This window comes from Leucopleurus acutus, assembly GCF_964270905.1.
Source record: "Leucopleurus acutus genome assembly, chromosome: 17".
In the NCBI taxonomy this organism is placed as follows: Eukaryota; Metazoa; Chordata; class Mammalia; order Artiodactyla; family Delphinidae; genus Leucopleurus; species Leucopleurus acutus.
In genome coordinates this window covers 38,701,238-38,724,010 of record NC_139159.1, presented here as the reverse complement: position 1 = coordinate 38,724,010, position 22,773 = coordinate 38,701,238, and the positions used below count along the sequence as shown (strand labels likewise).

Below are 22,773 nucleotides of genomic sequence, written 5' to 3'. Positions count from 1 at the left end.
CAATTGTGCTCCAAGCAGCCACTGCTTTTGCTCCCACTCACCTGGGCAAGGATCAGATGCCTTAGGGTAGCAGACACACAGAGGTGGGATTAAAACCAAAACTGAGACTAAGGGGGGTGCAACCAAGGAAGAGAAACACAAATCTTTTTGGCAGCAGCACAAGCTGTGGATTAAATCCTCAAGATCGGCTGGGTAATTCCTGCATTTGTGAAATACCTGAATAGGCAAGTGTTTCAAAATCTGAGACAAGTCTAGCCTTTGCAGCACTGGAATTTGGGTCAGATCAGTCTGAGCTGGCCCCACAGTGTCCACAGAAGGTCCAGACCTACATAGAGGTATTAGAAGTCCTCCTGGGGAGGTGGCTCCAGGGAAGTATTCTTAGTACTAATATTTCTTTGTTGGTTTGTTTCATTTTGTTCACTTGTTGGTGCTGCTGCTTTCATTATTTTTTACCTTTTATTTTTTATTTTCTACTTTTTAAAAAATATTTTATCTTATGTTATTTTCTTAATATATATAAAGTTTTTATTTTTCCTTTAATTTTTTTGTTGCTCTGTGGCTTTTGTCTTGTTTTTGTTCTTCATTTTATATATATTTTTCCCCTTTTCTTTTTTCAATTGTTTTTAAGTGTATATTCTACATTTTATTTGTTTTGTTGTTGTTGTTGTTGATGTTGTTTGCTTGCCCCCGTTTCTGTTTTATTTTTCATTCTTTGTTTTCATTAGTATAATCCTTATTGACTGTTCTTATATCAGAATTCTCTTGTTTTGTTGTCTGTTCCCTTGGTTTTCTTTCTTTTCTGTGTGTGTGTGTGTGTGTGTCTGTGTGTGTGTGTGTGTTGTGTTGTGTTGCTCTTGCTACTGTTTGTTTGCTGCTGTTCTTGTTATTTGCCCTGAGCTTTGTTTGTCTGTTTTTGTTTTGTTTTGTTGTTATTGCTTGGGCTTTTTGTTTTTCTTTTTTCCTTTTCTCTATTTTTTGTCAGGCCACACTGTGCAGCTTGCAGGCTCTTGGTTCCCCAACCAGGGGTCGGGCCTGGGCCTCCTGGGTGGGAACATAGAGTCCAGGATGTTGGAACACCAGAGAATTCCTGGGTCCAGGGAATATTACTCAGTGTGTGCATTCCTGAAGGTATCCATATCAACACGAAGACCTGACCCCACACAACTGCCTGCAGGGTCCAGTGCTAAACACCTCACACCAAACAACCAGCAAGACAGGAACACAGCCCCACCCATCAGTAGACAAGTGGCCTAAAGTTGCACTAAGCTCTCAGACACCTGAAAACACACCACCTGACATAATCCTGCCCATCAGAGGGAAAATACTCAACTCCATCCAACAGAGCGCAGGCACCAGGCCCTCCCACCAGGAAGCCTACACAAGCCCCTGGACCAACCTCACTCAACAGGGGTCAGTCCACAGAAACAAGAGGAACTATGACCCTGCAGCCTGCAGAAAGAAGACAATAAACACAATTGGTTAGACAAAATGAAACGACAGAGAAATACACTGCAGACAAAGGAGCAAGGTAAAATCCCACAAGAACAAATAAATGAAGAGGAAATAGGCAAGGTATCTGAAAAAGAATTCAGCTAATGATAATAAAGATGTTCCAAGATCTAGGAAATAGAATGGAGAAAATACAAGAAACTTTTAACAAGGACCTAGAAGAACTAAAAAACTGTCAGTGATGAACAACACAGTAATTGAAATGAAAAATACCCAAGAATGGGGCTTCCCTGGTGACGCAGTGGTTGGGAGTCCGCCTGCCGATGCAGGGGATGCAGGTTCGTGCCCCAGTCTGGGAAGATCCCACGTGCCGCAGAGTGGCTGGGCTCGTGAGCCATGGCCACTGGGCCTGCATGTCCAGAGCCTGTGCTCCGCAACGGGAGAGGCCATAACAGTGAGAGGCCCGTGTACCGCAAAAAAAAAAAAAAAAAAAAAAACCAAGAATGAATCAACAGCAGAATAACTGAGGCAGAAGAATGAATAAGTGAGCTGAAAGATAGAATGGTGGAGTTAAACAGAATAAAGAAAAAAGAATGAAAAGAATTGAGGACAGTCTCAGAGAATCTGGGACAACATCAAACGCACCAACATTTGAATTATAGGGGTCCCAGAAGAAGAAGAGAGAAAGAAAGGGACTGAGAAAATATTTCAAGAGATTAGAGTTGAAAACTTCCCTAATATGGGAAAGGAAATAGTCAATCAAGTGCAGGAAGTGCAGAGTTCCACACAGCATAATGCCAAGGAGAAACATGCCAAGACACATATTAATCAAGCTAACAAAAATTAAATACAAAGAAAAATAAAAGCAGCAAGGGAAAAGCAACAAATAACCTACAAGGGAATCTCCATAAAATTATCAGGTGATCTTTCAGCAGAAACTTGGCAGGCCAGAAGGGAATGGCAGGCCAGAAGGGAATGGCAGGACAAAGGGATAAACCTACACCCAAGATTACTCTCCCCAGCAAGGATCTCATTCAGAATTGACAGAGAAATCAAAAGCTTTACAGACAAACAAAAGTTAAGGGAATTCAGCACCACCAAACCAGCATTACAACAAATGCTAAAGGAACTTCTCTAGATGGGAAACACAAGAAAAGAAAAAGACCTACAAGAATAAACCCAAAACAATTATGAAAATGGTAATAGGAATATACATATCAATAATTACCTTAAATATGCATGGATTAAATGCTCCAACCAAAAAACACAGACTGGCTGAACGGATACAAAAACAAGACCCATATATATGCTGTCTACAAGAGACCTATTTCAGACCTAGGGACACATACAGACTGAAAGTGAGGGGATGGAAAAAGATATTCCATGAAAATGGGAATCAGAAGAAAGTTGGAGTAGCAATACTCAGACAAGATAGACTTTAAAATAAAGACTATTACAAGAGACAAGGAAGGACACTACATAATGATCAAAGGATCAATCCAAGAAGATATAGCAATTGTAAATACCTATGCTCCCAGCATAAGAGCACCTCAATACATAAGGCAAATGCTAACAGCCATAAAAGAAGAAATTGACAGTAACAATAATAGTGAGGGACTTTAACACCCTACTTACACCAATGGACAGATCATCCAAACAGAAAACAAATAAGGAAACACAAGGTTTCCTTGTGCACTTTTTTCTCAAGTGCACATGGAACATTCTCCAGGATAGATCATATCTTGGGTCACAAATCAAGCCTTGGTAAATTTTAGAAAATTGAAATCATATCAAGCATCTTTCCTGACCAAAACACTATGAGATTAGAAATCAATTACAGGAGATCCCACAGGCACTCACATAGCAAATCCAAAATGAAAATTATTTATTAATTATTTTGATCCCTCCCACAACAAATTCTGCAAAACAATGTGCATTAAAAACAAAGCAAACAGACAAAAATGCTGGTGGTTCCTTGTTTACTTATGCCCTATCTCAGAAAATGGCATTGTCACGCAAATAGTCACCCAATTCAGAAACCTAGAAGTTATCAAAAATATTGTCTCCTTCTCTTTTTCACCCTCACATTGCAGAGCACATTGATCACCTTATCTATTCCATTTAATACTGGTGGATTCTGTCTCTCCTACTGCTCCTAATCCTGCCTTTCTCTGTTCAGACCACCGTTTTTTCTTTCCTGAACAGGATTTTTCCTAATTAGTCTTTCCTAACTAGTTTCTTGCCTCTGTCAAGTATGTAATTAAGCTGCTGCCGGAGTGATTATTCTATAACACAAACTTTTGTCACTCCCTGGCATCCTTCAAGATCCATCAATGTGCTCCATTACCCTGGAAAATAAGCCCAAACACTTTTTCCATGTTACTCAAGAAGACTTTTATGATCTGGACTCTGCTAACCTCTCCAGCTACAACTCCCACCAAGTTAGATTATTGACAAGTATTTAAACAAGCTATGTTCTTTTATTCTTCTTAACACTGCATATTTTTCTTCTTTCTATAGTGCTCTATATCCATGGGCTAACTGGGAAACTTGTATTAGCCTTCAAGATGCAGTTAAAGTATAATTTCCTCTTGAAACTTTCCCTGACTACCAATCTCATCCCCACTCTAGGAAGAGTTTATAATGTTATCAGTGCTATTGCTGTACCTTATACATTCTTCATTTGTACAACCTACCAAAATTATTATAATTACCTGCTTTTGTATCCAGGTCTCCAATTATATTGTGAGATCTATTGTTAAGGAAGCTAATAAGAATTAATTCCATTTGTAAGTAAACTAGTGTGCATCAAGCTAAGTACTGGTATCTCTTTCATGGGGCTCCAATAAAAAAAGAAAGAGGCCTAGGAATAAAATGATACATTTACCCAAAGCTATGAAGAGTATGAGAAGGAAAACAAAGGATCAAACAAAGAAATGTCCTGATTATCAGGTGGATGAAGGCATAAGCGAGGTTAAGTGGTCAAGAAGATTATAAAGAGGTCAGGAAATGAGGTTAATAAGCAGTTCATTGCAGAACCCAGTACCAACTCAAGGGTGCTGAATGCTAGATTTTTTAGGAGGTGCTGACCACATAGAGCATGACTGGGAGCTTCAAGGCTTCTCACAGGTCCTGACCATCTTTCCCCTTGAATACCCTGAGTAAAGTTGAACAGGAACTTTACCATGGCATATTTTATTGGTTTTTCTTGCTTTTGTTTTTGATTTTTGTTTTTGTTTTTTGAGGACCAAGTTTATATAGCACTCCTCTAAACCACACACTAGGCCCAGGACCAGCAGAGGATAAGAACTTTCCTCCCCACTTTACATTAACTGCTGGCTAATGTCTTCTTCCTTATTTCTCTTTGCCAGCTTGGTGCATCTTCTCACTACCTCCTATGGGCTCAGGCCCACCTACCAAAATTTGAGGCCTGCTCATGTCCTGGATAGAAAATTAGAAAAGACTATGAGATCTATTCATACTGCTGGGTCCCTAGACTGTAATTGAAAACTTTTTACCCAGGATCTTGGACTCAGATACTAATCCTGAGTTGCTCTTACACTTTACCTGAGCTTCTGACACTTTATTTTCCAGTTTTACCTTTTGTGTTCTGGTCCCACTAGTTGACACCCAGGTGCTAAACTTTACACTCACAAGCTGAGTTTGTATGCCTTAGCTAACCTCCCTGGACCTGACCTCAATTCTACCTTCTCAAATATCTTGATTCCATCCACCTCTCTCTAGTTACAGTGCCACAACCTCAGCTCAAGTGGTAGAGCAGAAGTCCTCAGACTCCTCTCCACCACCTTCCACTTCCCCCACCCAAGAGGAGGACTGCTAATAGGAGGGGTCAAAATAGAACACCAAGGAAGACAGATTTCTTGATGGGAAAGGCTATGTCCACATGCGTATGTTTTTGCTCTTGTACTATTTCTTCATCCATGCTACTGATATGATAAAAAGACCAGGGCCTGCCTCAAGGTCAGCTCTGATGATACGTCTCTTTTCTTTCTACAAGCACATCCAAATCTTAGCTTTACAAAAAAAAAGGAAATAGCTCTTCAACCTCAGGCCTAAATTGTTTTGCTCCACTCCAGGTTTGCTAGATCTATGGTTTAAAACACTAATTCAGCTAATAAAGTAGGATACATTCCCTAAATGTTACCTGTGTATATAGCTCCCTTGAAATCCTCTCCAGAGAAAGAGTGCTTGGCAGGACTTGATTTCTTAAAATTCCATTTCATACAATACCATGTGCCCTTAGGTAATCAAATCTTGCCAATTTTTTAAGACTGTCGTTTTCTTCTCTATGTTGATCCAGTTTTTACAACCAAACATTCATTTCATGTCATGTTATATAGATAGGATTGTACTACTCTTCACTTTTCTTAATAAAAACACAGAAATCTTTGGCAGCTCCCTAGGTTATACAATCTACTCAGAAAGTGGCTGAAACCAATACTCTACAAACTTTCATTAAGAAAATGTTCCCACCCTTATGTACCCACACCGGAATATCTTCAAGGTTGAAATAACAAGATCATATTCTCATATCCTTTTGTACAAATTTCTGAGGAAGGAAAAAATAATAAGGCCCTTGTGGGCTGGATTGTTGTCTTTTTCTTCTCTCTTTCCAAGAACATAGCAAAGGACTACTTTTTCAACTATTTTTTAAAATAGAAATGAATAAAGAACCCTAGGAAGACAGATTAGTATTCTTGAAAACAAAATAATTAGGTGGTAGTAGGCACTTCCAAGAATTATATATAAGCAATCAAACACAAACTGTGTGGGTAATGATAAAAGTTTTTTCCCTCTGGCAACTGGTTTATGGTGGTCTTAGCACTGTTATTAACAAACCACAATATAATCAGCTGTCTGGTTCACAGCATCAGTGGGCTCAGCGTTAAGTGATATTACAAGTGGCTCTCTCAGGGTAAATTTACATATATCCAAGAAACACAACTGTGTGAAACAAAATTCCTATAGAAAGACATTCTCTTGGTTCACAGACAAGTATTGTTAATCAAAGATCATTGGTTCTAATCACTTGAGGGGTTAAGGCAAAATACATCATGTTTTCATACTGTAGCTTATTGTACAGGTGAGATCTCACAAGAGTGAAAATAATTACCATGATCAAAAAGTTTCATGATCAACAGACCTACAAGCTTAAATATTAGAAACAGTAAGAGATTAAAAGTTTCCATGGGGAGAGTAGCCACAGGAAAGCTCTATCCCATCATCTCAATTATGATTTTTTACTATCAAGAAACATTTGAGCACCTACTATGTGCCAAAGGCATTGATAAGAGCTAGAAGGGTTTCCTAGGACTCAGGACATTCATTGCTAAAACCAGGATGACTGGTCATCCTAAACGGTAAACAGTCCCTGCCACCAAGGAACTTATAGCTTAGAAGAAAAATCAAATATAAATCAAAAACAAATGTGACAGAGTTAATTAAGTGGAAAAGAGAGGGTACTCTGGGAAAACAAAATAGAGGTATCTATCAAGCATCTTCTGAAAGCCCATAGTTCTCAACCCTAGCTGCTCATTTTACTTTATTTGTTATCATTAGTTGAGGAAGCTGAGGTGCAGAATATTAAATGATTTGCCCTAAATTCCTCAGAGATTTTTATTTAATTGGCATAGGGCTTGCTTGGGCATGGGTATTTTTTTTTAAGTGCTGAAAGAGATTATAATATACAGCCAAGGTTCAGAACTACAGAGCTAAACCCAGCCTGAAATGTGCTAAGATATAATCAGGTGAAGGGGGCCAGGGGAGAAAGATTATCCATTTAAGAGGAAGCAGTATGTGCAAATGTCCTGAGGCAAAACAAGCATGATCCTTTAGAACACTAAGAGCAGTTCAGTGTAACTAGAACATAGGATGAATGCAAGGAGAGATGTATGTGAGATCCAGATATGGAAGGGCCTTGAAAAAACATTTTCAGAAGTTCATGCCTGTATAAAGAGAGAAAAGTTGGATATTTATAGTTTGCTTTTTATATAAAACAACTTGTTTTTCTGAATGCTTTGATACGTTTGGGCAATCAGAGTGTCTTTGAGTTGAGTTTGAGAACATCCTACTCTAGATCTGAAGAGGATGAATAACAGGAGTGAAGCGGCATTAATGTAAAAGGATAGAGAGTGTTGGGGAATATGAAAAATTGCAAAGTCTATGCCTACATAAAGGGTGCAGGCACCGGTCAACTTCAGCCTCTTGTTTCCATTCAGGAATATTAGCCGTTTGCTGTTAGATGATTAGATTTAAATGAGGAAAAAAAACTCTCAATTTTAAAATGAAGTCTTCTAATATTTATACATTGGCTCCCAACATTATACAAGCCAATAAAAATGCACCTGCAGTTTCAGTTCCAGGGAAGTATTTGGAGTTCCAGGGAGCCAAGATGGAAGGGATGAGAAGGGATGAGAAGGGAAAGTGAGAGAGGCCAGTGAGATGGTGTGAAACAAGGACGCTATGAAGAGTAAAATAGCAAATTAAAAAGCCATTTGCAATGGCACAGCTGAAGGAATTTAAAACAAAGATACCCACTGTATAACTTAATTATTTTGTGCAGTTTGAAAATAGATAATAGAGGGACAAAATTATAAATGAGAAGACATTCTAACTGGCAAGAAATGAATAATGGTGACTTTTTATTAAGATAGGAGCACGGACTCAAGATTTAGAAAGACACACATTTAAACACTTCCTATGATTTATAGAAACTGTATTACCTTGCAATACAAGCAAACTAATCAGCCTTCCTTCATCTGTAAAATATAAGTAATATCAAACTCTTGGGTTATTATGAAGATTCAATGATATAGCACGCAGTGAATGTTTAGCACATTTTGTGGCACATTTTAAGCATTTAGCAAATGTAATATCTACTATTACCAGGGAGGTTGCCACAAGGACAATGGGCATTCAGATACATTAGAGAGACATTAAAAGGAAAGAATTTATAAAACTTGAATAACTGAATATGGCTGAAGGGGGAAAAGGCAGTAAAGATCCCCACTAGACTCTGGCATAGACAACTGAATAGATGGGGGTGACTTTCAGTATAATAAAGAATAGAGGATAAGGACTATTTTCCCCTTTTATTTCTCCCTAGCTTTTAGTAAACTCTCATACAGACATTTTATCCTGTGTCACCTCTGCCACATGGTAAAAGCTATTGTCCGTTGATGCTCAGGCCAGTATTAAAGCACATCTATCCTTCCTCCCACACCCTAAGGTAGTGTAGCAGGGGGTATGAGAGGCTCTCAAGGGAAAGAACAGGAGCTCTGGTATAGGTACTTCTTCCCACTGGCACAGCCCTCTTCCCCTCTCAACCAGAATCTCTGGGTTTTATTTTATCAAGGAAGGTGACATGTCATCATGTGATGGGGCAGCCTGAGGGGCTGTTGTGCAGTGTGCTGCTCAGTTCATTCCCAGTCCCACTCAGGTTATGTCTGTTATACACAAAGCAAACTGGAGAACAGAGAGCAGTGAGGGATGAAAGATGGAGCCCAGCAGATTTACATTTCAATCCCTCTTAGCAGTATTAGAATTGAGGGCAAGTCACCCAGTGTTCTCAACCTCAAACTCCTCTTCTCATGAAAAGGACTGTAAAGTATGAAATATCTATCTTGCTGGGTTGTATAAAATTAGAGACAATTTGTGTAACACATTTAAATTGCAATAACTCTCAAATGTGTAGTTAAGGTGATTAGAAGTAATCCAACTTAAACCTAATTAACAACAACCAAAAAAGTGTTTGCACATGCAAGTGAAAAGTCAGAAGTGTACTAGCTATCTTCAGTACTCAGTTTCTCTCTGCTACGCCCTTTGCTGGGTTGGCTTCATTTTCAGGCTTTGGAGGCCCAGGGAAGTTGTAGAGGCACATCATCCTGACTGTTAGTAGTCTCAGCACAAAAGAAGATGTCTTTTCCTTTCTTTCTGAAAGGTTCCACACATGTCCTAGGATCCAGAATGAGTGAAACTTTCAGGTCATTTGTATTGCCATCACCATTTTAAAATAGGAAATGACTGTTTTGTTGTGTTGTAAACCCCCTTGTGCCTAGGGGGGAAATTGTCACCATTGAACCAGTTCCTGGCCAGGTGTATGGAATTGTGCTAATTATCAAGACGAGCCACAAGTCTTCGCCTGGATCAACAACTGTCTGGTTGCAGCTCTCAACACTGCACATTAGAATCTGGGACAATTTATAAAAGAAGAAACACAATGCCTCCATGTCTGGGAACTACTCCCAGGAAAGCTGATTTAATTGTTTGTCACTGGCCCAGGTACCAATGTTCTTTTAGGCCCCAAGGTGGTTCCAGTGGGCCCCAAAGTTGAGAATCCTGGTTGAGGGAGACTTATTTTTCTGATCATCCTAGAGCCAAAATTAGAATCTCACCTGAACCATGTATACCAAAAATGGAAGAGAGGTTGTTCCTCAAAACAAATCCAAGGCATAATTACTAAAAGAAGCAAGGATGGATCCTAGCTGGCAAAAACAGAAGTCTATTACTATATAGGTCACACACCTTATCTTCACAGCCGCTACACATCTGTTTGTTGCAAACCTTCCCAAGTTTTCACCACTCTAAATTGGAAGGTCATGGTTCTTCCATGTGAACAGGTCTAAATATTATAGGGAGTATTATTCTAAGTGCAGAAATATATAAATAGCCTTTGAATATATAAATCACCATTAATTTACATTTATGAGAAAAAGGAAATCAGAAGTGCTGAATGAAGCCTAGAGCTATGGGTAAGAGCATGTGTCATGGGATGAGGGGAAATGGAGAAGTGAAAAGCCAGCAGAGTGTTCCTAGCTCCTGTGTCCATTTTTATGGAGGTCAGGGAAAGTATAATTTAGATTTATTTAGCAATATTTGGCTGCATTGTTCCTGGAGAAAAGTTACTAGATATAATAAATCATTATAATCTCTCTACATTATAATCTACATGTTTATAGTGATTAAGGGTGTTAGGTTAGAGATATGTAGCTAATGCTAGGATTCTTAACCCTCAGGGCTGAGACCATGCAGGGAAAAGTTCTCAGATAAGCCTTTAATTTTCAAAGTGCAGTATGCTTCAGGAATTTCCACTTATCGTTCCACGTGTCACTAAGCTGCCCTCAGGAGTGCAATGAAGATCCGCTTCCACACATTTTGGTGCCAGTAATGCCACAAGTTCTACATAATTATAAGGAACATACACCCTTTGTCTGTGGCTCAGAACACTGTGGTTTGAATATCAGGCAACCCTATGGCAGCATAAAATTTTCATGGTTTGGCAACAAAAATTCTAGGTGATCCGTTGGAATGCAAGTCAAAACATTCTCATATTCCTCCTCAGTGTATTAGATACTTATATGGCAAGTCATGCATTTTAGGTCTCCACCCTGTCTCAATGCTTGAGTTTTTCAGATTGGAAAAAAAAAGAAAATATTTCCTGCAAGTGGTCATTCAGGGTAGAATGTGAGCTAAATACTCTAGAGTCATACTGCTTAACTTGCCAACCATGTTAGTGACATGTTTAAGTCAATGACATTCTCTAGAATGTTTGTTCACCTTCAAACTACATTCTGAAGTGAGGTCCTACAAGATGTCAGTTAAAGAACACTGTGGTAGATGCCAGTTATAATGGTTTTCACCTGATGTTAGTACTGAGCGCTCCCAAATGTTTTTAATATTTTAAAAAACACAAAGCATTTCTAAGAAATATTTGAACATGGTGAAAGAATGTCCTAAAATTCCTTTTGTTTTTTCTTTGAAATGAGCACACATACACATATTTATTTACTTCGGGGAGTAAATATCTACTTTGAGGACTCCTTTAGCAGTCTGGTATAGCCTATGAACCCCTTCCTAGAATACTTTCTTAACATAAGTAACAGAAAATACATAGAATTATAAAGAAATGAAGTATTCATGCTCTCCCTGGCCAGGCTTAAGCCACGCCACACTAGGGACAGACCTTCCTGCCCCTCGCCTCCCCCACCCCAACCCCGTCGAGGGGTGTGTGGAAGGGAGGGGTGCGGCCTCCAGCCCCGACCCTCAGTCTCCCGTCCCCTGCCTCACGGCCTCGGGGAAGCCGTGGTCCTCTGACGCAGCAGACACTCTCGCTTTGCCTCCTTGGCGTGTGCCTCGCCATTGGTTCTCCCTGAGGTGGGGGTGGGGGGGGTTTCCCGCCCGGGGGCGGGGGGTCCTGCCCCGCGCTGCGCGCCCCTGTCGGTGCCTGAGCGTGCCTCTCCGGGCCCTCTGTGGTGCCCCTGGAGCGCTCCAGGTCGTCCCTCAGGTGCCTGAGGCCGAGCGGTGGTGTCATTTCCCTTTCCCAGCGCGCTCCTCTGGTCCCCGCCACGGTGGTGTGTCCCGTGAGCAGCTCTCTTGGGGGGTTCGAGAGGGTAAGAGAGGCGTGCCTGTCCCCCACCCCTCGGTGGAGCTAGGTGCCACCTCGTCGTGGTCATCCTCTTGCGGTGTGCCCTGGGGAGACTGACTTTGGCCGGGCGAATGCCACGTGTGCCCCTTTGTGGGGGTCGCAGGCGGGCGTGGGGGTGATCGTGGTGGGCCAGGGCCTGCGAGAGGGGAGGCTGTCATGCTTCTCGGGCGTGCTCCCCCCTTCAAGAGCCCGCTGGACGAGACTGAGAGCAGCACAGGTCGTGCCCCGGCCCTGACCGTGAACGCTCCTGTGGGCCGTGTGCCTACCCATACTGCAGCAGGCCCCACTCCTCCGCCCAGTCAAGGACTGGCGTCTCATGGAGCGCCTCCGTGGGCTCGAAGGGAAGACGATGGGTGGGGGACGACGCGCCGTCGGTGAGAAAGCCTTCTCTAGCTATCTGAGAGGGAGCCTTGGGGTACCGGAACCCCCAGTTGCTGCCCCTCCCAAGCCCAGTGGCCACTGTGGCGAGTGCCAGAGCACGTGGGAAGAACCCCTCACCTTCCCCGGATGGGTGCGCCTGCCTGCAGTGGGGCCCAGCGCCTGCTCTTTGAAAAAGAAAAAAAGAGAAAACATAGAAAGAAAAAAAATTAAAAACAAAAGAAAAACAAAAAAAAAGAAATGAAGTATATTAGAATATATTCATGCAAGTCCACAGACCTAAAAGTTGTGCGGATTTAAGTTAAGAGCCTAGTCTTACGTATTCTCTTTTAAAGATTTTATTCAAGAATGAGTTCAAGACATTTCAACAAAACATGTTAGAAAGTGTCTTGGCAGGGGATACAAATTCAGACACTCATAGGGATAGGCAGATAATAGGGATACTAGGAGGAAGAGTGGCAGCAGATGTGTGAATGGTGGAAACTGTAGCAAAATACAAAGCACATGCCCTGTCCACAGGGGGAGCGAGCAGGTTTTTACCACATGGGAACATGGGCCTCTTATGGCCATGTATTTCCCTTTTTCAAGAGAAGCCAGGCACCTAGATTTTCATATGAACTATACAGATGGGTTAATTTTGGAGAAAAATTAAACACTGGGATGAAGGAAACACAGACCAATCTTTTACCAGATTTGTCTGGTGGGCTATAAGTTTATAAATTCAGGGAAGTAAGGGAAATTGGAAGAAATTAATTACTCACATTTTTATGTAAATTTTACTATCGATATCTTTATTACATTTATTTTGAAGACATAAGAATTAATTTAAATTTAATTTCTTTCCTAGAGTGGCAGCATGTTACCACAATCAGAGGCTTCAGGAGCTAAATTGTTTATTTAATGATATGGAGAAACATTTACTGAAAACCTATGTTACTGAAAACCTATGTCGATGCACCAGGTACAAGTCGGCAAAAATATAAAGATTAAGACATTCTTTCCAAAGCTTACCCACCAGTGCATAAAGAGTTGTACCAAAAGATTACAATGCAATCTGATAAGGCCTATCATAGAGATATGTAAAAAGTACAAAGGGAGTCGGAGGTAAGAAAACATACATCTTTCCCAGGAGATTGGGAGGGATTCTCAGAGGAAAGATCTCTTTGAGTAGAACTTTGCATTAAGAGGCCCAGATTATTAATGATCTAATAGATTATTCTGAAGAATCGGGTTTTTATCCTAGAGGAAACAGAGGGTCACTGAAGAATTATGAACAGGGAATTGATGTTTAGATTTTTATGATCATTCCAACTACAGTATGGAATGGCCTGCAGGAGGAGATAGAGTAGAGAATGAAGACCTACAAGACGATGATTTCAGTAGGTCAGTGAACTAGGGCAGTAGCCGGGAACATGAAGTAAGACTACTAGTTTGGAAAGATATTTAGGGAATAGAAACAACAGAACCTGGTGGTTGATTGTACACTAGATGGTAGAGTAGCAAAAGAGAGGGAAGAGTTGAGAATGACTTGAGACTCTGTGAGAGGTAGTCTGGTACAAAGGTGAGACCATAGTCCCTGGAGCCAGACCACTTGGGTTAAAATCCTATCTCTTCTAACTCATTTACTGTGTGACTTTAAGCAAGTTATTTATTCTCTATGAGCCTCAGTTTTGTATATATGTCAAGTGTTCTTTTGTGTCTAAAAATTACTGTTATTATTATTTATTATTATAATTCTGGTTAGGATGGTGGCATCATTCAGTTTGTTTCTTTTAGAAGACTAGCGTTGCCTTTGAAGTGCTTTTAGGAGATTCTAGGTTTGTATAGTTGAAGACGTGGATCTCGGGTTGAGAAGAAAGTTTCAATAGTACAGTTAAGGTGTTTACAGCCTCTGATGCAGATGAAATAGCCTAAGGCATTCATTTTCAGAGAAGAAGGCCCAGTGTTTGAGTCTCCAGGACACTAATGTTTAATGGGTAGATAGAGTAGGAAGCAAAATCTGCAAAGGCTCATAATAAGAGAAGGCCAGAGATGTAGCAGAATATAAACAGAAGAGCAGTGTCTAAAACCCAAGAGAAGAAATGGTTTTAAAAAGGCTATAGTCAACACAGAAAATACTACAGAGGAATCAATTGTGATGATGACTGACAAGTGTCTATATTTAACAACTAGGAAATCTTTAATAAAGTAAGTTAAAATGGCTCCTTGGTATTTGACATATAGAAAAGACTCAAATGTTAGTTTCCTTTAACCTTAATTTTAAATGCATTTCTAGAGAAAGAAGAATTAAAAACAACTACTGGATTGAATTATATAATTTTTTGTATTTGTAGGTTAAAAATCATTGAATTCAACAATTTCATGTAATTCAACTATGTTGAATAACTGAAAAGCTGCTTCAAAGACTGGTAGAGTAAAATCAGATCTTTGTTTCTATTGTTTGCATTATGATGCAAGAGCAAAAATTACCCCTTCTTCTAATTTTTCCTAAAGAAATGGAGTTGATAAAGATTGCCAATACTGTATTCACATGAATAGCAGGTAATGATATCTAAGTGTCTTCCTTACTCCATGTTCTACTGTAGTTATTGCCCTTGTCACTCTGCCTTTGAGTCTGAAAACTACAGGGGTGAAACCTAAATGCAAAGACAATTTAAAGGAAAGGATGTTTGCACCTTTCCAAAGAAATGCCTTCTATTACTAATAACATTGGTATTATGAAAAAGTCTAGTTATTTTGGCAGTGTAGAGTATAAAGCATAAAATGTTGAGTGTTAGCTTTGGAATCAAGTCCTGACTCTATCACTTATCAGGCATGAAGTCCAGGGAAAATTATTTACTTGTCTAAGCTTCCACTTTCTCATGTGGAAAATGGAGGACTGCTATCATTTGGGATTTTGTTGTGATAGGGTAAGATAATGTATATAAGGGATTTACAACAATGCCCCTTACAACAAATGGTAACTTATGATATTTACCCATAGTAAGCATGAGAAAGTTTGAGAGAATTGTTTTTAAAGTACTTTTAGAAGGATTAGTCTGTCCATACACCAACAAAGACCTTTAAGTTCTTTCTAGCAGTGTAGCTTCCTTGCCCAATCACTGGGAGCCTTCCAAGAGAACCAAGAGCCAGATCCATAACTTCCAAGACACAAGGGCTGAGTAAGCTTTGTGCTTCTCATCAGTCGGGGGCTGGTAACATATTTCTTCATAACTGGTGAAATGCATGACTCATAAAACAAAACCCCTCAATATTTATATCCAAAGAAAAGCCATACAATTAACTACCAAAGACACTTAAATGATGATGCTAATGATGTAGCACATGTATCTTTATCATATCCCCAAATTTTCTTATTAACCTGATATTTAACAAAGATGAAAAATATTTAGTTTTAGAAATATATTCTTCTTTCACTTTACAATAAATTAAAGCAAAATAAATTTATAAAATATACTGAAACTATCTGGTGAAAAAGTCCTTGTAAGCTCATCACCTTAGTTTCAAAGTCCATGGTAGTGTTTCATTTCGAATTTAAAATTCAATAAATACAATCCAAAAAAATGCCTTAACCTGCTATTTACTTTGCATTTTTATGAAAGACTACTATGCTTTGCTTTTGGCAAAATGGTCATTAAAAATATCATAAAAGGCTATTCAGGGAAATGGAATCCCAGAAAGTATGATAGTATTATGGATCTTAAAGTAAAGCCACCAGTGCAGATGTTCCTAATCATACTAAAAACAGAAACACATAAACCAATTTGTTCCAGCTACAGAATAATTCAGTTAGAAAAGTGCTTATAATTTAATGGTATGAATAATAGTTCAAGCCAGGGAGGTAGTAAAACTGCAAAAAAATATAAATCTACAGAATCTGTGCCAAGGAATATTTTACAAATTCTCAAGGTTGAAAAAATCAGTTCCTTTTCTTGCTACAGGTAGAAAATTATTACCTGAATTAATTTTTAAAAATACAATGAATATACCTTTCAGGAAAATACACACACAAAAAACACATACATGATCATACACTGTATGCACACTAGTTACCTAAGAGCTTTCACCAAGAGAAACATCTATCTAAATCCAGAATATCATTTATAATCTGCTTTGGGAAAGTTAAAATCAGACTTCTCAACAGTTTAAATTTCGTATTGAGAAACAAACAGTATGTAATGTGATACAGAATTAAATCGGCATGTGAAAATGTAAGCTCTAAGGACACACAGGATTTTCTTTGCAAATAATGATCTTGGCAAAGAGCCTCCTTTATGTACGGAAAGGTCTGCTCCTTGCTTATAGCAACTCTCAAGACTACAAAGGTAATTGTATGCTGCTAATTAGATTTACAAATGACTTGTTCAAGCCAGGAGATATTTTATAGCTTGATTCAGCTTAAGTAGGAAGCTGTATCAGCAAGGTCAAACTATAAAAACTCATTCTCCCACAATTACTGAAATTATTGATCGTTACTCATATAGTATGAATTTTAACATTGCAAATATATAATGCCATTAAAAATTTGGTTTGATGCTTATTAGGTATCAAAAAATAGCAAAAAAAAAAGACAACTAGGAAAACATTTGTATACAGATATTCAATGTGTTTATTCCCCCAAAGTTAATTAAAATACATTTCTTAGTAGATCTTAGGTCACAATACTCTTCCAAGAAAGCAGAGTGGTATCTATTCTGCATAAAACAGGAAAATCAAATGCAGTACATTACCTTGTGTCACCTGTTGAACTGCCAGCATTATCCCAGACACAGTGTCTGGAAGCAAGTTTTCTTTCAGATTATAATGTGTTGCCCATTCCAAAATAGGTAGCCGCCTTCTACACCACTGTTTAAAGTCTTCACAATGGGGCATATGCATCTTGCTCCAGAGCACACTTTTCTTTTTTCTCTTTGCCCCTGTCATTTTCAGATTACCTCTTGTAGAAGTAAACTTCTTTAAAAAAGAAAAAAATCGTTGCAGAACACCTCCTTTCAATGCCAGGCTCCAACTCGTCTGTGGTTTACAATGTCAAAGCAATCCAGAAAATAAATCAATAAAAGAAAGAGGGAGAGAGACAGCACTTAAATATATGCAGCCAGGCTGTATGTGTTATTATGGTACAGCTAATTATGCTAGATGAAAGATACAGACTAAAACCTTGAATTCTTATTTGAATGAGATGGAGAAATGGTCCCTATTAGTATAATATTTTTCTCATCTTGGAAAAGTAATGGATTCAGTGTTAAGTTGGTGTAGAGTTCTCTTGCCAGTAATTCCCCTTATATTCACTGTAGTCTTATGCTTTGGCTTAAATCCCAGCAGCTAATGAGGTAGTTCTGGGCATGTGTTGGAAGTGGGCAGGGTTATGCTAATGAACCCAGGACGCATTTAGCTATTCCCGTCTCTCCCTACAAGCTATGCAAAACCATAAAATTGCCAGAGAGGTTTGCCATGCAAAATGTGTTCAGAGAATTTAGATTTGCTTCTTTGGGGAGTGTATATTTTCAATATATCAAACAACTACCAGTTCTAAAACATTCAGAAACGTAAGAGGCATTGCTAAATGTCTTTATTTATTTATTTATTTATTGCCTGGGAGACGAGATTTTCATTCATACAGAAACATTCAGACAGCCACTGCCCAGTCTGGGAACAGAATAGCCAGTTCTCATAAACAAACTGAAATTTCATTTCATGGGCTAAGAAAATATGCATACAATGAACAATTATTTGTGGCAACAGTTATTTCCTGTCTCTGAATTTTTCATTCAGTTTTCTCTATTTTTCCAATTATATAATTCTCACACTTGTACTCTTGTAACTGAAATTTCTGAGGAATGACATATGGTTCATACTACTGTTTGAAATGTCCCCAATATTTTTTATGATTCTGGCCTCTTTTCACGTGACTTTTGGGGGGTTTCTCTATTTTAAAAAGGATGTTACATTTTATAATGGAACAGTCAGGCTGTCAAAGACCTTTATTTTATGATTGTAAGGCCCAGCCCCCAGAATAAAAAGCCTGCATTTATGAGCTGTGCCATTCGAATTAAACCAAAAAGGCAATATATTAACTAAAATTGTGAAGTTAAGGAAAAGAATACCATGTATAGAGTTTGCTGGAGCCCTTTTAATGCCTATTTGTCTAGAGAGTAGAGATCCGTTTTCTGGAATTCTTTAGAATAATGAAGTACTTGGACACCTTGGCTACCTCCAAGATTCCCTGCTGTACTTTTTTCCCATTGTTTTTAAATTAAGGTGAATATCTACTCTTTCAGTCTTCCCAAAATGACATCACTGGCTTTCTATCTGTGCAAAAATACCTCTCTTTTTATAAGTCCATTGAATCCTAAATATGTAGTGATATATGTACACTTTATTCATGTGTACAGAATAGAATTTGCTTTGTGTTTTTCCAATTGTTTACATATGTTACATTTATGAACCTTTCATTAATTTAGATTTGGAGTCCCATCAGAGACTCAGTTGTAGTATTTTAGCCCTATTCTTCTGGTGTCAGAGGTAGACTCATCAGATAAGGAAATCCACCTTTAATAGAGATGCTATGTTGCTTTTTCTTCACAAATAGCAATCTAACTTTGTTTTATATACTCTACTCATTACATAAACAAAGAAATACAGAAGCTGTATACAAACTGAGTATTATTATGTTTATAGTCAAAATAAAGTGTAAAGTTTTTTCTAAACATATCTAGGTGAAAAATTCAAATCCATGTTAACAAAATGAGAAGAATAATTGAAAGCTTAAATACTGAAATCACCAATCAACAGCTATGATTTGTGTAGTTTCAATCATGTAAAAAAAAATCTGTGTTCAATGTTAGTAACAAAGAATTCACATGAATAGAATTTTTAGAATTGAAAATGAATCTATATAGAAATATCTAATCATATTAGTGCCAGCAATTGCTCTAAAACATCCTAAGACCAGGAGGGAAAAGAAATTAGTTTGATAAAATAGTTCTGTAGTCTCTCAATAAAAGAGATAAAACTCCTAAAAGTTACAGTAATTCTTTCCTAAAAATATTTTGTTAAATATAAATCTGGAATTACAACTCCAGGTTTTCTTCCAACTCCATGTGCTTAGACATTATTTAAAACATGCCAAAATCTCACTCCAAAGCATGGTATCAAGAGTAGGATTGATTGATTATAACCAGCAATACCAAAAATCCTTTGTGAAAAAATTTATTCACACTCACGATACTCTTAGAGCACTTTACCTAGACCATAAAATTCAAGAGTAAACATATTTATTCAAAAGTTTCAATAGCTAAAATTAGCTTAAAGTTCAGTACTACATGTCATCTATATAAGATATCTCTTCTCAAATGTCCAGGTAACACCTATGCAAATAAAAAGTTGAACTTATCTTCCACCTCCCATGTAGAACAACAGAAAGATTCTTTTTCTTAAAATATTTTGATCACATCCCTGACATGTTAGAACTTCCAGTGATTTCCAATACTACACTTAAACTCACTAGCACAAGCATGTGACCCTTTCTCCACATCTCTATCCCTCCTCTAACTACATATCAACTCTATTTAAATCAGTAACTATTTATTGATGAATCACATCTTGCTAGACTGTGGGAAATGTGATAGAAGGATGGGGGAGGGGAAGATATTGTCTATTTTCTAGGGGTTATTTAATGAAGGAAATAGAAAAAGGCAGAATAGGATAAACTAACAATCAAGTCACACAATGAGTGTTATGGGCGCTCAAAGGATGGAGAGTTGTATTCCCAGTGAGAATAAAGGCTTCCCACCTTGCCTAGACCCTGTGTTCTAGCAGGTTAGTATACTTGCTGTCTGCTGCACACTGACTCTTCAGTTTACCTCTATACTGATTTCCCTAGTTCCATGTTTTTTTCCCTTGTCTAAACATTTACTCAATACTTACCTCTTCCATGAAAATTCCCCTGGCTTCTCCACAGTTCTGTTCTTGCTGAACACCCAAGATCCAGGTAACCAGGCTATTCATGGGTATACAGCTATAGTCATTTTCACTGCCTATTGATATTCTTCCTCGAAATTTATTGCATGTGATTTTAACCAGTCTGGCTCATGAAACTGTAAATTCCGTGTGAGTAGGGATTATTCACATAACTTGCTTTGCCTCTTTCCTCAGGATCTAATGGAAGGTTCTGCAGACATAGGATCTACTCAGTAAGTATTAACATATGAATGTCCCTACTCTTGAAATTACCAAAGAATCATTTAATCTATCTCAGCCTAGTTTCCAGACTGTGCTGTTAAAGAATCAGGAAAATAGATAGAGATAGAAAGAGAGTTAGAGATAGTAGTGGGAAAAATAAGGAAAGATTCTTTTTTTACTTGCTCAAACTCTCCCTATTCTTTCATAATATAAGGAAAATCCTATCTTTTTCAACATGATTCCTTTCTCTTATATTATAGAATATGAAGAATGTGGAGAGGAAAAACTAGAATAAATGCAGAAGAAAGAGATGAGACAAAAGAGAGAAAACCTCATGGACAGGAGTTTCAGAGAGAGTTTTAGAGGGTTAGTGTGTGACAGGAAAATTGCTCTGGAGAAATTATGAAAAAGAGAGAACTGAGCCAGACACAAATGAAGAAAAATGTTAAAGAAAAACATTTTAAGAAAAGTTGTGCACTAGAAACTTGATCACATTTAATAGTTTTTGAGAAACACTAGTAAAGACTGAAATTCTTCTCACATTACTTTTTATTGTGACATTATGCTTCTTTGAATGTGGTTTATGTGGAGACCAGAACACCTAAAGCAGTGATTTATATTCACATTACACTTGGAAAGGTAGACTTATAAATATTAGAGGGCATTAACTCCAAACTCAAGCCTACTTCAGAAAGTTGATCTACAGCATTCCTAATAAGAGGACATTGCAAAAGTTTCCCATCTGAGTAGGTAAGTAGTAGCTGAAACTGAATCCATGTTCTACTAAGTCATGTAACTGACATGGCAATACATCAACACAGAGAGCAACTTTAATTAACTCATCCAGTAGATATGTTACCTTTTTCACAATTTGCTTAAAATGTCATATAGGCTGGCCTAGCCCTGAATCCAACCTATATTTTAATTCTTCTAATGACTGTAATTGACAAGCTTAGAAAAATAGCTTTTTCCAATTTTCAGACATTCTAATTGTTAGAACATTTTTTTCTATTAATAATTAGCCAAGATCTGCTAGTTAAAATACCCACTGTTGACCAAAGGACAGACAGCAGAAGCAAGAAGAACTACAGTCCCAAAGCCTGTGGAATGAAAACCACCATCACAGAAAGATAGGAAAAATGAAAAGGCAGAGGACTATGTCACAGATGAAGGAACAAGATAAAACCCCAGAAAAACAATTAAATGAAGTGGAGATAGGCAAACTTCCAGAAAAAGAATTTAGAATCATGATAGTGAAGATGATCCAGGAACTCAGAAAAAGAATGGATGCAAGCATTGAGAAGATGCAAGAAATGTTTAACAAAGACTTAGAAGAATTAAAGAACAAACAGAGATGAACAATACAATAACTGAAATGAAAACTACATTAGAATGAATCAATAGCAGAATAACTGAGGCAAAAGAACAGATAAGTGACCTGGAAGACAGAATGGTGGAAATAACTGCTACAGAACAGAATAAAGAAAAAATAATGAAAAGAAATGAAGACAGCCTAAGAGACATCTGGGACAACATTAAATGCACCAATATTCACATTATAGGGGTCCCAGAAGGAGGAGAGAGAGAAAGGACCCGAGAAAATATTTGAAGAGAATTATAGTTGAAAACTTCCCTAACATGGGAAAGGAAATAGCCACCCAAGTCCAGGAAGTGCAGAGTGTCCCAGGCAGCATAAACCCAAGGAGAAATGCACCAAGATACATAGTAATCAAATTGACAAAAACTAAAGTCAAGGGAAAAATGAAAAAATACATACAAGGGAACTCCCAAAAGGTAATCAGCTGATTTCTCAGCAGAAACTCTGCAAGCCAGAAGGGAGTGGCATGATGTATTTAAAGTGAAGAAAAGGAAGAACCTACAACCAAGATTACTCTACCCAGCAAGGTTCTCATTCGGATTCTACAGAGATATCAAAAGCTTTACAGACAAGCAAAAGCTAAAAGAATTCAGCACCACCAAACCAGCTCTACAACAAATGCCAAAAGAACTTCTCTAAGTGAGAAGCACAAGAGGAGAGAAGGACCTACAAAAACAAATCCAAAACAATTAAGAAAATGGTAATAGGAACATACATATCAATAATTACCTAAAGTGTGAATGCATTAAATGCTCCAAACAAAAGACACAGACTGGCTGAATGGATACAAAAACAAGACCCATATATATGCTGTCTACAAGAGACCCATTTCAGACCTACAGACACATACGGACTGAAAGTGAGGGGATGGAAAAATATATTCCATGCAAACAAATCAAAAGAAAGCTGGAGTAGCAATACTCATATCAGGTAAAATAGATTT

The 22,773-nt window shown here is 38.2% G+C and overlaps 1 protein-coding gene across 1 annotated transcript in view; it reads right to left on the bottom strand.

Moving 5' to 3' along the window:
* SLC26A7 (solute carrier family 26 member 7) overlaps positions 1-17,194 on the bottom strand; it is a gene marked incomplete at both ends in the record, with an annotated part of 180,380 nt that extends 163,186 nt beyond the window's left edge. Inside the window, one exon of the mRNA XM_082858393.1 lies at positions 17,002-17,194. Within this exon, the coding sequence (XP_082714519.1) occupies positions 17,002-17,194 (193 nt within the window). The remainder of the gene's footprint in view (positions 1-17,001) is intronic.
* Positions 17,195-22,773: the final 5,579 nt, after the last annotated feature.